This window comes from Leptinotarsa decemlineata, unplaced genomic scaffold (assembly GCF_025532065.1).
Source record: "Leptinotarsa decemlineata unplaced genomic scaffold, Ldec_3_MD MMD2_tig00001064_RagTag_RagTag, whole genome shotgun sequence".
NCBI classification, from domain to species: domain Eukaryota; kingdom Metazoa; phylum Arthropoda; class Insecta; order Coleoptera; family Chrysomelidae; genus Leptinotarsa; species Leptinotarsa decemlineata.
In genome coordinates, this window is record NW_027412558.1 from 10908114 (window position 1) to 10926278 (window position 18165).

Consider the following 18165-nt stretch of genomic DNA (forward strand, 5'->3'; position numbering starts at 1 on the left):
CAACTCCCATTGCGAAGAGAATCGCTCAAAGAGTGTACTTTTACTTTTTGTACTTGATTCCATTGAGTTTCCTCGAATATGGAACTCCCTGCACGGAAGCTAGGCTGAATATACTAACACGATGTCCGGTATCCCTGAGGCTCCGTTGTGATTCATGTTAAGGCTCGGGTACTATCACTGAATTTTCTGGCAGAATCTCCCAGGATTGGCTCACTCCAAGGCTTCTATTCACCCTACCATTCACCGATACCAAACAGTTGTTGTACTACAGTAGGGATGGACCACTTTGTCTAAAAGGCATTCTCACAGGTCACTGTAATTTGATTCATCATATGCAAAGACTTAGACTGTCGGAAGACAGTGTGTGTCGCCTCTGTTGGAAAATGATGAAACAACAGAGCACATAATTTGTGCCTGCCCCGCTGGGGACCGAATCCGGTTTTTAGAGTTCGGCAGAGCCGTACTCTTACCATCCGACCTGAAAGACTACCCACCATACAAACTAATCGGCTTCGTTAAGAAACTGGGTTTATTTGGTCGAGTGTGAATATGTGTGAGCCACAATAAACCCTTGCGGGTTGCGGCGGAGGGTCGAATAGACCCACCCACTTTGGACCTAACCTAACATAACTATCACTGGATTTGATTAGGTACCTCTTTTAGTTGCCTCTTGAAACGGACAAGCATACCCCCCACCAATTATAATTCAGTTATATTAATAAACTCAGCAATCTCACTAAAATGCTGTAAGTTATGTTGTAGATGCGTTTTGATAAATGTACCATGAAAAAATTGTACAAATTCGTTCGAGTGGCAGTCGACTATTCAACTATTTCGTTAGATGATGTCCTATATTTAATTAGCTTTGTTTTCTGTGTATGTTACTAAATTGACTAAATTGTACTTGTTAAAATTCTTTGTTAAGTATGCCTTGTTCTTATAATGAAATTAGTTGACTTCGTTCCAACATGGACGATAATCGAACAGATACGTAGTTCATTGCATATTTATTATTTAACGATAAATGTTCGTATAGCGACACACCTTTCATTATCAGGGTCAATGAAAAATTGCAGTTATATATTTGGTAAAGGAGCAGTTTTGATTGAATTTCCACAAAAAACATACGATTTTATTGATTGAATATTCTACAAGTGTGGGTGTGTCGAATTCTTGCCTTTCTTAGATTTGAAAGTGACAAAATGTTGAGAAACTGCAATTTCCTGATAAAGAAAAAGAAATGGTAGAAGGAGAGACCTTGAAATAGATGTGATTTATTTCATACTAGTTGTTGCCCGCGGCTTCGCCCGCGTAGAATTTGGTAGTTGTAGTACTAATTAGTACTATGTTGCTGTATCGCTGCTGTTCCAATGTTTTGGCAGAATCAGAATCAACGAACTTAGGCGTGCGTTATAGAACAGTGCTTTCAAAAAATGTTTCTACAGCGCCATCTAGTGGCAAGTTACAGAAAAATTGATAGCCTAAAAACCTTCCCTATGAAAAATTACTTATACATGTCAAGTTTCATCACGATCGGTTGAACGATGTAGAAGTTTATCACTTACCAACCAACCAACTAACCAACAAACATCCATTTTTATATATTAAGATTAGCTGAGGTCATTGTGAATTTTTTCAAAAAATCCTGAAATTCGTCATTTTCACATGTACGATAAAGAGATCCTTCAAGTGAGTTACTTCAAGCCCTTATGTTAGGATTTATGAGGGTATCTTTGAGGATGACATTTGTATTCGGAAGCTTTTCTTCAGATTCATCTGTCCCAGTATTCGGTTAAACTGAAATTTGTAACACATTTTTTGTTTTAGGGACAACGCACGATTACCTTAATTTTCATTTTCAATTCAATATCGCCTAGAATTTCATTAGTTCGGACTTCTGTCATCTGATATTATATAAAATGATTTGAAATCCATTAAAGAACTAATAAAGAATTAAACATGAATAGCTGAAAATAACAATTGTATTAAGCAAAATAATGGAATAATAGTTATATAAAATACAAATAAAAATAGAACAATTGAACGACAAAATAAAAATAATAAGTTGAGAGATTTCAATCCAAGTTACTTCACGACGTTTCGATTGTTAGTATTCGGGTGATATCATCATCCGGAGACGATTGTGGATACCAACAATCGAAACGTCGTGATGTGACTTGGCTTGTAATTTCTTAACTTTTTATTTTTATTTTATTGTTCAATTGTTTTATACTTCTATTTTGTTTCACTATTATTCCATTTCAGGTTTTTTGCTTAATACAGTTATTATTTTCAGATATTCATTTTTTATTTATTATTAGTTCTTTCAGGGATTTCAAATCATTTTATATAATATTAGACAACGGAAGTCCGAACTATTGAATTCATCATGAAACATTGTCAATCACCTTCAAACAAACAATATGGCGGAGTTTACCAATTGGTAAATTTGTAAATTTATCATTCCAGTAATAACCCCTATAATATAGGCATCAAATAAAAAGGCTTGATAATTGAAATACGATAAACAAAGTGACGTCAATGTAAATCCAATATGGCGGCCACCACAAAATGGCGATTTGTAACTTCCATAGTTTCCCATTTGGTATAGGTATCAATTGAACGGGCTTGACGAACAAAACACAATAAGTAGGGAGACGTGATTCTAAAATCGATATGGTGAACTACCCAAAATGGTGAACTAGTTTTTTTATGTACTTCCATGACACCCGTTCAAATGAAAGAGGCTTCTGAAAGGAAAAATGAAATGATTTCACACTAAATCCAATATAAGGAACGTCCAAAGATGGTGGACACTTTTTTCATACGCTTTCATGATATGGACACCAAATGAATGAGTTCAAAAGGAAAAAATCAAAACTGCGGAAAACGAGATGGCCGACGTACTAATTTCAATAAATTATAACTTGGCAAATTAAATGATCAGATCAAGGAACATGTCCATCGATAAAAAATTAAAATTAATTGTAAAAATATTAAAAACAAGCTTTCATTTGCATACTCTGAAAAGAAAGAAAATAAATCTCTGTAATTTATTACATCACACAATTTATTTGATAAAATCCGGTTGCAAAATTTACCTATGTAAATAAATAAGAATATACTCACTTGATCTTGACATTAAGTAATTCTATAAAAACTGCATTTTTTATGAAATAGGTGAATCTTGTGACAAGTTTTATATTAATTGTGTAATGGAATGAATTTATGGGTGGATTTATTCTAAAATTCATTTTCATCTTTTCAGGGAATCTAAATAAAGCTTGTTTTCGAAAATATTTGTTTATTTCCATCCACAATTTTTGAACAAAATACCCATGTTCATATCTCTGTTATGTTTCTAATTTTTACATTGGATTCACAAAATTTTTTCATTCAATTGTACTTATGTTCGTTTCTATACATATATACTATTACGTCCATCTTTTAGTGAATAATACTATTATCATCATCATATCTTCATCATCATCATCATATACAGATTTTCACAATTTTTTTCGTATTTTTGTTAGTGATGCGGTGGAACGAAAAATTGAAGGATCAGTATTGTCAAAACTCACTAGTTATTCAATAGGTTTTTAAAAAATTTCTGAAACATCCAGTATTGAAAGGTTACCTAGATCGATTGAATTGAATTCTTGTCAAGTGATCATTAACTGGGATTTTTCTTTTACTTGTTGTTTGTTTCATTTCATCATGGATACTCAACTATAGTTCCACGTGCAAGCTGACACGTTTATGTCGGCTTCTGATATGGTTTGATAGGTTAACCGATTAATTCTTTTTATTTTACAGGTACGTGTTTCGAGGATTCACAGAATTCCGATGGTAAGAACTTCAATTTTCATTAATAGTTATTCAGATTTGTACGTCATTTTTAACATGATTCAATATTGGGATTACCTCTAGTAATGAATTTTGTTTCACAATCACATTTCAAACGAATGTGGAAAAACATTTTTTTCGGGCAGTGTATCATTTTGAGTTCTTGGTTCACACATACCAATGTAATCTAGTTGAATATATGTACTCGATTTGATCATTTTATAGATGGCAATAAATGTTTTGTTATCTAGATAGTATGGTAAGGTGTTATTCTATATTTAAAATATAAAAAATTCTAAGGAATGTAGGTACTTAGGCTCAGGATCATACACCATCTCATACCCATATCTCTACAAAGATGCTGAAAGGCTACAGCATACCTACCTCCATCCAGTTCAAATAGTCGATTATCTATTTCAAATTGTGGGTTATCTATAGTCGATTGTTTGATTATAGATCATCGATTATAGATAATTGACAGTTCAAACTTCGGTTATCGGCCCTAGATTAACTTCATTTGGCGAGTTTTCTTTCAGGACAGCTAGCAGTAGCTCTGCGAAACTTTATACGCGGCGGTTTAAGCTCGGATTACTTCTATATGTCAAAAAGTACCGGGAGTTGGTAAATGGAACGCAAAATATATATTATTCATCCAAGTTCATTGTATCGGCTCAAAGTAGACCCATTATGAAATAATATACTGTTACTTTTCCCTGTGACTACAAATGTGACTACACTCTACAATAATCGGAGTTAACATTATTTCACTGTTGACTCAACCAAACACTTCAAACTAATTTTCAAAAGTCTAAGGCTTCATTTGAATTCACTTTGCACCGCACTGTTATTTGACTTTCCGATCGGGGTATGAGTAACGTTTATATCAATTATCTTGTAGTCAATAGGGAATTCGCTAGAAGTTTATCGAAGCGACGCGGGATCTAACTAGAACCATCGCGAAGCGCACGTCGAGTTGAGCGCGATCTTGACCACGTCACAATTGATTCATGACGACCAGCGGCGGCCGACGTTATTTTTTTTACGAGATGATTTACGACAATACTTACGCCAACGAACGACCTAATCATCAACACATTTTTTAACGCATTTCTTGGAATCGATTTCACTACTCGCTGCGATTTTTTTGTGTCATCTATCGATTGGAAACGGGTGCCTAGAAGTGGTAATTTTAGGTTCGGAAAAAAAATTGGCCTGAGACATATTAGGTGAATACGGTGGCTGTTTGATGATGTTTGTTGAGTTTTTGTTCAGAAATTCCTTCAAAATTATAACCTTGTGAGATGCTGCGTTATTGTGGTGCAAAATCTGGTCTTTTTCGTCGAATTTGCTCTTTCAAACGCTGCATAACTTTTGAATGATATTCTTTATTTACTGTCTCTCCTTCTGGCAAGAATTACGAGTGCATAACACTGCAATAATAAAAAAAACAGTTAATATCACCTTCACTTCTGCTCGACTTCAACGAGCTTTTTTGGTTTCGGCTCATCTAGAAGGCGTCATTCCGAAGCTTGTTGACGTTTGCATATCAACTTCATAAACCTATGTCTTATCACAAGTTACCATGCATTTCATGAATGTGGGGTCGGAATTGACTAGTTCTAACATATCTTCAGCGACCTTTATGCGATTTAGTATTTGCAAAAAATTAATATATTTTGACACTAGACGAACGGCAATGCGTTATGTCTAAAAATACGTTCTTCAAAATTATGTAACCTGATTCGTGAAATTTAGAAATTTTAGCGGCTCTCTCTCATACTCAAACAACGATTTTCATTCACCACTTCCTTTACTTTGGTGAAATTCAGTTTAGTTGAGAATGTTGATGACTGACCGACCAGAGCGAAGCAAATCTTCCACCACATCTCGATAGCTTTTGAATGCTTTGTACCACTAATACGCAACTATTTTGAACGGTCGATTTACGGTAAACCTTTTTTCGAATAATTTTTTCCATTATAAAAATCGCAAAGTACTCTTAACAAACTGAGTACTGTAAACAAACTTATTGATGCAGAGTGCTCAAACTCCGCCCGAGATAAGAGGATAGTTGTGCCAACCTAGCTACAAAAATGATTTGGACAATACTTTCACGCCGGCTTTCAAATGATCTATTCCCGCTACTTTCTTGACATAATGCTTTGTGCTCTGTTATCACGGCTTTGCTTGACATAATGCTATGTGCTCTGCTACCACGGCCTTGAATTTCCTTGTGAAGGACAGTCTACTCCAAAGTTAACTGACACTGGCACATTTTCCTTAGTCTAGAAATGACCTGAACGGCGGTTAGTCTGCGACTGCATTGTCACGTAAGTAAGCAACACATGTGTGGCTTGGTAAGTAGGTCTCCAGATGATGTCAGATGTTCAAGACTCCCACTGCATAATTACTGCAACATTTTCATATAAGGGCGTCTATAAATCAGTTATAGGTACCAGACGATACATTACATTCAACCATTCACCCCGTTTGGGTGATTTATCGTTTGATCCTAACCCTTTGCAGAACTTCTCATGGGAGTTTGTTTCATTTCCTGCTGCAGATTCTGCTTCTTCTGCTCAAGTATTTGGACCAAAGCAGATATTACGCTCTTTAGGAAACGATAAGTCACTTCCTAGCTGCACCAACTAGCCTCCTAGGTTTGTGTATAGGATTAGGAGTTGAGAAGCTCTTGTTGAAGGGAGGACAGTTGGGGTCGTTTGGTCGACGTCCATCTCTTTGACGTTTGGCGACTTTTCTTTGGTTACTTTTAGTTACAGAAAAGGTCCCACGAGTACTAGGAAATGAAGTGCATTTCGACAGAGCCTTGTAATACCGTGACAATGCTCTCTATGATGAGAACTTCAGTTGTTTCGAAGGTTCAGTTACACATCTCATTCCATCTCACATCGTTTTGGCATGGATATACACACTTTAGGATGAGGCTATTATTTAGGAGGACTCTTACCTCCACGGACGATATCTCACCCAGGTATTCTAAGGTGCAGTTCACACTGAAGCGATATAACATAAGCGATATATCGTAATGGATATACGATTTGCGATACGCACAGATAGAATAGATACTTGAAATTGGAAGGGAGGCGATAAAAATGTCCATAGTCGCGCGATTGCACAACATATAGCGAGTAACATATCTCCAAAGTACTTACTTGGTGGTCGCTCCGCGAATATTTTCTTACGGTGTTTCTCAACTGAGGTATTAGTATCGTATTCCCACCGCATTTTTATTACCCACGATCAGCTGAATTATCTTCCACTGACATGAATATTTCTTTGCAGTATATCGCTAACAATATGTCGTTAATATTATATCGCTACAGGCCTAACGTCTTCCGCTACAGGAATGAGATATAGATAATCGACAGTCGATTATGAATAATCAATAGTTTAAAATGTCGACTATGGAAAATAAATGCCAATTTTGAGATATCAAAACCTTACTGCCTTCAAATTTTGTTACAATTAATAATGTCTTGCATTGAACTACCACTTTAGCGGGTTTAAAAGGTGAGTCCTCTATTGTTGTGTGATATTTCGATGTGAGGCGGGCGCCCTGAGCGGATTTTTATCGAAATAATATTTGGGAGGTAATAATAACCTTCTGATAACAGTTTGTCAGAGCTCTTTAATCATCGATTATAATACCTAGTCTAATTATGGCTGTTCAAGATATATAACTATTTGTTTTTAGCTTATCTAGATGGAATTTTTGCGTGAAACCAGGACAACGATGCTTTGTTTTGCGATAATAAGTGCTGGACAATATTTGCTCTAAAGTGAGGCAAAGGTTTTTTGTCTTTTAATGTATCAATTAGATTGAATTAGATGAAAAAAATCTCTTGAAAATATTATACAACGATACGAGTGATACATTGTGATACTTTATTCATGTTATGTGATGGAATTGGTCGATACTTGATGCAAATCCACAAGGTAGTTAACAACAACTTTATTTTGGAATGTTAACTGAATAGTTTACAAAACCGCAACATGTGTTTTGCTATACAATAGCTTCCTTAGACGTGTTGATACGGAGTATGAACACGCCTAAGGAAGCTATGGGTTAGTGAAACACGTGTTGTGGTTTTGTAAAATGCCCAGTAAAAATCTCACAAGAAAGTGTTTCTTGAATACTTTATTCAAATGGTTATAAACATATCGTTTATTTTTTCAGTAGACAAAGTGCTGTTGTTATTGTGACAATGTATACATTATGTCCAAGGTAAGAAGAACCACTATAGATATTTCGGAAATAGTTAAAAATAGAGCCTTAATTAAATGGAGAAAAAAGAGCTATTGGGGGTTCCTAGATTGATGACTATAAAATATTCAGAACCCTTTCGAGAAAAAATCTAAAATTTACAAATTTTCCAGTTGTTTTCCAAACAAAAAACCAATTTTTGAATACGGACCTGATTTGTTTATTTATACTTCAGATCTTCACAAATATGTCTAAATCATGCAAAGAAGTAACTTTCAAATTCAAACTGAATAACTACTGTAATATAAACATTGAATTATAAATTTTTTCCTATTAATTTTGTACTTCACACATTCGTCATGGAGTTGAATCAGATATTAATCACATGATTGCTACACAATATAGTATATGAAAGTGGTAACATTTCACTTACATGTAACACCGTCGTCCTCAATGGCGGATATCCGATGTTTCGGAATAAGTCACTTGCCTTATTGCCTCTTCAGTACCAATCTGGATGACATTACAAGATGAAGCAATCAGTTTGAACTGTCGAAACTTGTGCGAGCTAGGGACTAACGAGGTCTTACCTATCAACGTGTGATTCCGGTTTGGACGATAGGAAGTGAAAATCGATCATCCGGCCTCGCGGCTTGAACCACCGATTCACAAAGCGGTCGATTGAGTGAGTGAAGCAAGCCACCAGGCTATCGTCCCACCGTCCATTCATACATTTACGACTTGATGTCACGAATGAGTTAAATCTACTCATGTCATCGATGACAGTACGTTATAATATTCATTCACTTATTTGATTAAATCCTAGCCAGAGTTTGTGTTGTGTATGTCTGGCGTCATAGAACGTGCTAGCATTAATATAAAAGTTATTTGTGAACGTTTATAAGTATTGTAAAGAAACAGCACTCCCATTCACGCCGGTTGGAGGCCGGGGTGGACCGGATGTCCACGTGAGAGTGTTATAGTGGATTATATAACTCCTGTCCCCATTCACGCCGGTTGGAGGCCGGGGTGGACCGGATGTCCACGTGGAGACAGGTTTTTAACAATTTAATGTGTTGAATCTGTGAAAAATTTGGAAGTCTCTAAAAACTTTTTAAGTGTTTTTTATACAATAATAGAAAAAAAGCTAGAAAAAAAGGGGTGACAGCATTGCTGCGTGCAAGACAGCTGCGCCCCCTCGAATCGAGCTGGCTAAATGCGCCTATTGGAAGCAAAGGCCAAGAACTTTAAGTGAAGTGAAGTGAAATCCTAGCCATAGGAATCCTGTTAAAGTGGAAAGTGGCATATTTTTGGGAGGCACACATCTTTGAGAAGAGTTTTATTTTGAAATGAATTGCTCTCTTTCTTCTTTTGGACGATTTCCAATTTTATTTTGTATAAAAATGGAGAAGTACGAAGCGAAAACATTTCTTTCCCAAAAATTGATCCTATCAATTTGAAGGAAATAATTCTGGAAGTTTTATTGAAACTAATACAAATTATGAAATTATGAAACAACAAAAAAAGTAATTGGCGCTCCGGGGCGACTTGATTGATTCCAGTGGCGCTTTTGCTTTTTAAGCTGCTGGAAAACCTGGGAAAACCCGCAGCACCACATCATCTGAAGATCTTGATCTACTAATATCCTCATTTTCATAGAATAAAATGTAGGGTGTCGCCAGAGGCTCCAATTAATTCAAGATATTGCCAGAATATTTAGTGGCACGACTATCGTCAAACTTAAACCAGTCCGTTTCGTCTTTGACCAATGCGTAGTAATGTCCAGATTCAACGCCAGAACCACAGTGAACAATGACTGCATGAAGATTATAATAGTGGTGGTATACTAGATTGAAGTGTTCATCTATTTCGTACCTTCGTAAGAGTTTGGTGCTTTCGTTAGAGGTTGAGTCATGTTTTACTAATTTTGATAAATAATGTCCTTTGAATTGTTCTTATCAAGTTTATCATACCGCTTATCAATTTTGTTATTTCTATAGAAATGCGTCAGAAAACGCCTCAGATTCCATTATACTGGAGAGATTGAAAAAAAAATTGATTACGATTACTCATTTTTGATTGACTTCAAGAGATATAACAGATAACACCAATACTTTGCTATAGCAAAGTTCAAGACTAAAATGTATAGACAATTCATCAGGTACTACATTGCTCGCCTTTATAATTCTTCATCCGGTGCAATGAAAACTTTGAATTCATAAAAAAAAGTTGATCAAAAGTTAGGAATTGTCTGTCAACACAAACTTAAGACGTGTTTACTTGAACTAATATTGGAGTTATTGTTCTTGTTCAGTTTGAACTACTGTTTTTTTAATTATGCATTGTCATGTATTGTTGATGGAATAATAAAGATGATTTCATTATTAACTAACACTTCAATGTGATTGATAATTTCACTGAACAGCCAGAATTCGGGTTGTTGGGTTAGATAAAATTAAATTATCTAAAAGAACAATTCGTTCAGGCCAGTCTCAAATTATCTACACTGTAGGTTAACGGACTGACATTTATAAGAAAATAACTATTCCCCTGGCTAATACCACGAAGGGCGTTGGAATATATCCGACAAGTGTCAGTGCAGGATTCTTCACTGAAGTTATTCCTGCATATGGAAATCATCGACTTTATGTTGATGATAGACACTACCTTGCACTGACGAGTGGCCAAACAGCCCGAAACCGGTCTGCAGGTGTGTTCCAATAATTGAAAATCGATTGTGTGTGTTATATTGCTAACAGCATATGCAGGAATAACTTCAGTGATACCTGCACTGACACCTGTCGGATATAATCTAGCGTGGTATTAGGCAGGGGAGTGGTTGTTTTCTTATAGATGTCAGTCCATTAACTTTCAGTGTAGATAATTGGAGACTGGCCTTGTCGAACGAATTGTTCCTTTATGTAATTTGTCGTTCGTATGGGGGCGACAGCTGATTAACGGAAAAACATATTTTGAAACAGATTTAAACAGATTTACAACAAGTCTCCAAGTATCCCCACTCAATTTGTGAAGTTTTCTTCCTCATACGAGGAATTGGGCAAATTCGGATATGCGGTTGGTCACCTCGTTCACAGGCATATGGGGCGATGACAAACATGTTTTTTGTTGTTCGCTTCAGCCTAGTTCGAGAAATGATACTCTGAAGAAATTCAATTTTCAGTTATCGGAAATTGTCGACTTTATATTGATATTGTTTTCTGATAGGTGTCAGTCTATTAAATGGCAGTGTAGGTAATTGAATTTTGATAAATAATCGAAAAATTTTCTACTTGAAAAACTGCCCGCTAAAACTACATTGCAAATAATCTAAATTACAAATGAAAAATTCTTTAGCAAACAAAATTCATTCCTTTTTTCTTAGCTCACCTCGTATTTGTCATTTCCTCGTTTCATCTCATTATTAGTATTTGATATATCATGACATATTCAACAAGTGTTTGTTCCGTGCTATTTATAACACTTCCAAACCAATATATTCGACTTGACTTGAAAACAATTTATTATTATAACTAAATTTGTTCTTCAACTTGAATACTTATTTCTCTTTTGACCGTGCTAGTTTTCGTCAAGGAACGACGAGGGAACAACCCCTCTTCTTGAAGGCATTGAAAAAACTTCCACACATGTTCCACCGCACTACGAAAATACCTTCCCCCAATATCTTTTCATGAAAATAAGCGGCCGTGTTTCAGTCAGCAAGCCCTGCGGGATTCTTAGGCAGGAAAATATGATTTTCCCCCATTCGGAGCATTTCACTTTTACCAGACAACTTTTACGAGTCGGTTATATTTTCAGCAACCCTCAACTAGTCGATAAGCTTTTAATAATATCTACCTCCCGGCGTTTCCGCCCCTGACAGTTACTCGAGGTCAGTGACGGCGGAGTCCGCATTGCTCAGTATACCGGGGACCTACTTTGATATTGAAATGGAAAATGTATAAGTTACGATACCATTCAAGTTATAGGTCCATATTCAGGAGGATTATTCCAATATAATTGGAGAACTTGCCACAATACTCCTATTCAGGAGTGTACTTTCCAACTATTCTATTACTATTTTAGAACATCGAGTCCATCATATTCAATCTTGATACTGCTAGCTTAGTGACAGATTATAAGATGCAAAGTTTGACTTTCGACTTTCCTTTAAGGCACCACTTCCACTGCAATAAAGAACTGAGCATATTCATTACAAAAATATAAAGGACCAATGTTAAAGAGACACCACTGAAACTCAGAAATAATAGGTAGGCTGAATAGTTGGTTGGCCAACAAACAGATGGCGTTACTGATATTAAATTCAATTTTAACCTTCAGAAGGCAAGTGTAAGAATTTCACAGCTATCGAACTATTTATTTGTGGGATAGAACATTTTGAGTGTAGCAACTTTTGTTAGTTTGAAGAAAATGGGTGAAAAGGATTATCGTGTGTTGATAAAGCATTGCTTTTTGGCGAACAAAAATACTTCATGATCATAATTTCAAATGAATCATTGAGGAATATTCATTCAATTCAAACAAAATATAATTAACTTTGTGTTCTGGTCTCTGTCTTAATTTTAATATTTAATTCGTGGTTACGTTACTGGTCTTTGTCTAGGATACGCCTATGGTTTCGGATTGACGAGCAGAAAATTTTGCGACAGAATTTGATAACGGCAATAAATTGGCCGGGAGTCGTCCAGTTCGATGCGAAATAGGGACAGCAATAAAAATGAAAATAGCAGAGTTCAAAATGGAAGAGTATGTATTTTGTAGGCATGAAGTGGCACAAAATAAACATCCTCCCGCTATGAAATTTTAAATGACCGAAATTATTACGCTGTTTGTAATTTTTATGAGATATACTTTATTTATAGGATGCCCATGTTTGCATTGGATGCAAAACTCTGATGATTATTACTATTGTGTATTTTTATTGTGATTTTTTTGGTAATTATGGCGTGAATACTTAAATTTGAAGTCATGTTACGGTGACGAATCGAAATTGAGGAATGTGGGGATGGTAATCACCGTCGTGTTCAGTTCAGGAACTGATCGCGATTTGAGTGATGAAATTCGATATTGGTGCAGTTATAATTACTTAAAATTTTTGTTATCTGTTTAAAATGTGGTGTCCTTGGATGAGTACTAATAGTAATAACGAATGTGATAACAACGCAGACTTTTTCCTGTGTAGTGCTTGCAATAGCGATGGTGAACAATGCGAAAAAGAGATACCAGTGAATAAGATTCGGACGCATTTGAATATTGAAACACAGAGAGTATATTTCAATGTATATAAGAATCTACATCTAAAGTTTGGTTTGGAGGAAAACAAATTTTACAACCGACATCAGATTTGACGGAAATTCCTTTCTCAACTTTACGTAGAATAGTCAAAACCAAACCGTATGAACGCAAGACGCGATGTAATACAGGATTACCAAAAACTTTAGATGTTCATCTAATAAAATCATTGAAAACAAAATGGACTGTTACAAAAGCAATGAGATTCCTACATGATTCGAGAATGTGTACGCCTAACATGCCTGCAAACAAAGAATCGCGACTAATCACCTAAAATTATCAAAAGTGGGGCTGGACAATTTAAAAAAAATGCAGTTGGTAGGATAGTCCATTTATACCTATTCCAAGTAGATGATCATGATGTGCCCACAACAGCTAGAACTGAACTTTGGAAAGTTTTGAATGATTTAAACTTCAAATACGAAAGACTTGGCAGACAGTCAATGTTTGTCGATTCCGAAGATATTGTATGTTGGAGACGAGACTACTCAAGAAAAATAAAAAAATAGGACAGAAAACAAGAATATTGATTATTTAGACGAAACATGGGGTCAGTGGTGTAGCGAAGGGGGGTCCGGAACCTCCGAAATTTTAAGACATATCAAAAAATAAATTAGGCATGGTGCAGGTGAAAGAAAGGAAAGTTATTAAACTTGTCTACAAACATTAAATTATCATACCATTGTAAGTTTTTCTTTTTGTTTAAATCATAAATTATCAAAAATATATTTGAGATCAGCCGCTGGGGTAGTGTAATGGCGGTGTTTGTATATCTGGCCGAATTTCGGCTGGACTGTCACAATAAGTCTAGTTCGCATGCCAGCATCATTTTGTTAAATTTATTTATGTAATGTTGAACGTTATAAATATATTTTAACTGTTGCTCTACACTGTTGTTTTTTTCTCTGGACAAACTACAACACTATATTTATGTTTATTTGGATAAAACACAATTACACACTTTGCTTCATCTTAAAAGGAATAAAAATATTGAAAAATCGTGAATTCAAAAAGTATTTCTTTGAAACATGAAGTTTTTTCGATTATGAAAAGTGTTAAACCTGGTTTGAAACCCTCTATTTAGTACCCTATTTTACAAAAATTTTTCCGATGGGGTACCCCTGATTTGGACCCCCCGGTTTTGGACCCCGCCCCGAACGAAATTCCTGGTTATGCTACTGTATATGGTTAATGAAGGACATTCTGTAGGAAGAAGTTGCAGAAACAAAAAAACAGCTAGAGGAGGCTAAGGGTCGACGACTAATTGTAGTGTGAATGGATTTTTCCAGGAGGGGGTTCACTTTTGTTTGATTGAAAAAAAAACCTGTGATGATCAAGAATAGATGGACGAAAACGTGTTCGAAGAATATCTCGAACAAATGATTGAATTCATACCTAAAAATGCAGTTATTGTGATGAACAATGCAGGTTTTCACTCTCGATTAGTTGAACTTTACCACAAGTATTCAATGGAACAAAAATTTAACTGCAACGTGGTCAATTTCTAAAATATTTATCTTCAACGATACAATGACAAAAATAGAATTATTAGCCATTCACATAACAAATATGTCGTTGAAGCAAGCTGAAAAACGAGGAATTGAAATACTTCGCATAGCCACCACATCATTGTGAGCTTAATCCAATAGAATTTATGTGTTTAAATCAGAGGTAACGTTTTCCACAAATCAATATCTCAAGTAACTACAGAAATATGGAAAAAATTATGGGATTTAATCAAATAAGCGAATGAATGTCATTACTTACTGTCATCGATGTCATGAGTAGATTCAAATCATTCGAGACATGAAGTCGTAATTTTATAACATAACACTGTATACTATAGCTCAGAAGCTTATTTTAATTTTTTTTCAATTAACATTTTTTATATGTTTTTGATTGAATAAATCGTAATATTTTACATATTTTTCGTTTTATTTTGTTGGAGTTCAGTTCAGATTTTTTAACAGTCTATATTGAACTTACGTATATGTTGAATTTAATGTAGGTAGTTTTAGAAATATCAAAACATGTAAATAACAGTGGAAACCTATAATTCTATATTTTCAAATACTCACAAATTACAAAAATATTCATTATATACTTCGTTAACTAACGTTTATTCATATTTTTTTCTTTTGGTTCCGATTGTCAACTGTTGAATTTACCACAGTCTTATCTTTAGAATCGTACGCTATTTGTAGAATACAAAGGACACAAATCAACAGAATTCACTTCAACTAGTGGTGCTCCTCAATGAAGTAATCTAGCTCCTCTTCTATTTTCTTTGTTTATAAATGATATTGTTTCAAACATCCCTAGTAACATATTACTCTTTGCCGATGACTTGAAGATTTTCAGACCCATTGAATCAACCGAGGACTATCTTATCCTGCAGAAGGAAGTTAATTCGATACATGAATGGTGCATACTAAACAAGTTTCCACAGAATATTCAAAAATGTAAATTTATGAAATACACCCTCAAGCACAACAATATACAGTTTGACTATGCAATAAATGACGTCATAATAGAACAAAGTACAGAAACTAAATATCTGGGCATCATATTGGCCTTATCTTCAGGACATGTAGAGACTTTAAAAACCAAGAATGTTTTATAACACTTTTTAATGCATATGTCCGATCTCGTCTGGAATATGGCTCCTTAATCTGGTCACCTACATACAATGTACATATACAGCAACTCGAATCTTGTCAAATAATCTTTATAAAATACAGGGCTCACAAACTGGATGGAGCTTAACCATCCCAAGGAATTGATACTAGAGTGTTGCTAAATAAATTTGCCCTCTAATCCTTGAAAACAGAAGAACATATTATGCCTGTATCTTCATATAAAATTGATTCATAATCTGGTTGACTGCCGAGATTTGTTATCTCAACTAGATTTTCACTTACCGAGACGAAGTAGTAGAAACGAAATATTTTTCTATTTGCCTTTGCCTAGGATCAACGTTTATAAAATCCCTAGTTTATAACATCTGTAAAATTTATAATAGTTTCTATTCAGATATTTTTGTTGTTCGATTTGGACGCTTAAAGTATATAAATCGTAACAAACTATTTTTTATGCAAGTCGAACTACAATCTAATTACAACCCATAAGTGAAATACTGTGTTTCAACTCTCTGCACACTGCCAATACTCTATTAGTATTCTACAGTATATGTTTCTTTTTTATTATTATTATTTGAATGTATAACAGTGATACTGAGTGGAAGAACAACTCAGTAGCACTTGTGCTAACTGAGTTGAACTTCGCCTTTTGTTATGTCAGCAACTAGCTCTCTAATTTATTTAAATATTTGTATGTAATTACAGCTGGGTAACAATAAAGACGATTATTATTTTTTATTTTTTTTTACCGTAGTGTGCGCTGGTCAGGCCCTATCCCCCGAAGCCCCGATACATTCGGGACGGCGCGCCAGCATTATCAACCAATGACCACTCCCCACACCGTGTGGTAAGTGATCATTGGGTCCGAGAATCATGTGCCCTGAGCAAACGTAGTGAGCTAAGAATGACAGCTTTCTGCATCAGTGCGGCTAAGATTTCTGCCTTAGTGCGGCAAGCCGGTATGATTTTAAGATTCGAGAGTAGAGAGGACATCATTCCACCAAGGACTCCAATAATCAGAACAACCATCTTGACAGAGTGATCTGGATAGAGTCTGCGGAGTTCGAAGAGAAAATTTGATATTCTATTTTTTCCTCCTCTTTTCTGACGATATTCGTCTTGCCAGGAGCTGAAAACTCCACGACAAATATCGTTTTGGTCTGGTGGTCGAGAAGAACTACATCAGGCTTATTAGCTTGTATGAGCCTGAGGGTGGGGAACGAATAGTTCCAATAAATTCGGCACTTCTCGTTCCCCACAACGGATTCAATATCCCCCGGAGCGTAGGGCAACACCGGTGTCTCGTCAATACCGTAAGAGTGCCGTAGATGTTAATATAGCACTCTTAGGGCCGCGTTATGTCGATGGATATAGGCCGAGACCGCATATGCTGGACATGCTGATAGCAAGTGCATTAGGATCTCAGGCCTACAGGGTCTACTTTATTACTCTGCTGATTTTATATGCTATGCGTTATATTCCATTGTACTCATACTTAGTCATAGCTGCAAACTTAATTATATTTGTCTTGTAATTGGAATTACTCCTGTTAGACAGTAAACTTTGTTTTTAATAAAACGTGGCATTTGTAAATTATGCCAGCCTATGTATTTCTAGGTTTCGGAAATTAGTATTCCGAAAATTTACTACCTTATTCTTGAAATAGACTTTATCAAAAACTGGATGCGATTCTGGCACATCATGACTTCAGGAAAAAGTAGAGAAATGATAAATATTCATTTAACATTTTTCCCATAGCAATCTGTGAGAGACAGGATTAGTTTTTCGAATTCCATCAACAAAAACCTGTTTTTTGTAAAGTTCAACTTCATGTTGTGTGAGAGCAATTTCCAACTTTTCGTGAACTTAATTAATAACTTTTTGTGATAGATGCGTCTCGGCGGGTTTTTGCTGTATATAATGATTAGGGAATAGTTTCCAACTCCAATAACTTCGATTAAATTGAAATTTTGGTGGACAATATACTAGGTGTTTTTATATTTCTGTCCATGCATACTACTAGATATTGAAGATTTTAGTTTTCGTTTCAATGATATGCAGCAATAGAAGATAAAATAGACTAGCCAATTTCACTTCATCTATAAGAAAGAGAGACATCAGAAGAAAATATATATGCCTCGAAAA

At 35.4% G+C, this 18165-nt stretch overlaps 1 protein-coding gene across 6 annotated transcripts in view; it reads left to right on the top strand.

Annotated features, from left to right (window-relative positions):
• The window catches only part of LOC111503509 (uncharacterized), a 324843-nt gene that overhangs the window by 67327 nt on the left and 239351 nt on the right, over positions 1–18165 (top strand). For 4 of the 6 annotated variants that reach the window (XM_074175659.1, XM_074175667.1, XM_074175662.1 and 1 more), the window contains one exon: positions 3817–3849. The exons of the other annotated variants lie outside the window; for them this stretch is intronic. In XM_074175659.1, the coding sequence (XP_074031760.1) occupies positions 3817–3849 (33 nt within the window). The remainder of the gene's footprint in view (positions 1–3816; positions 3850–18165) is intronic. 6 annotated transcript variants of the gene reach the window in all.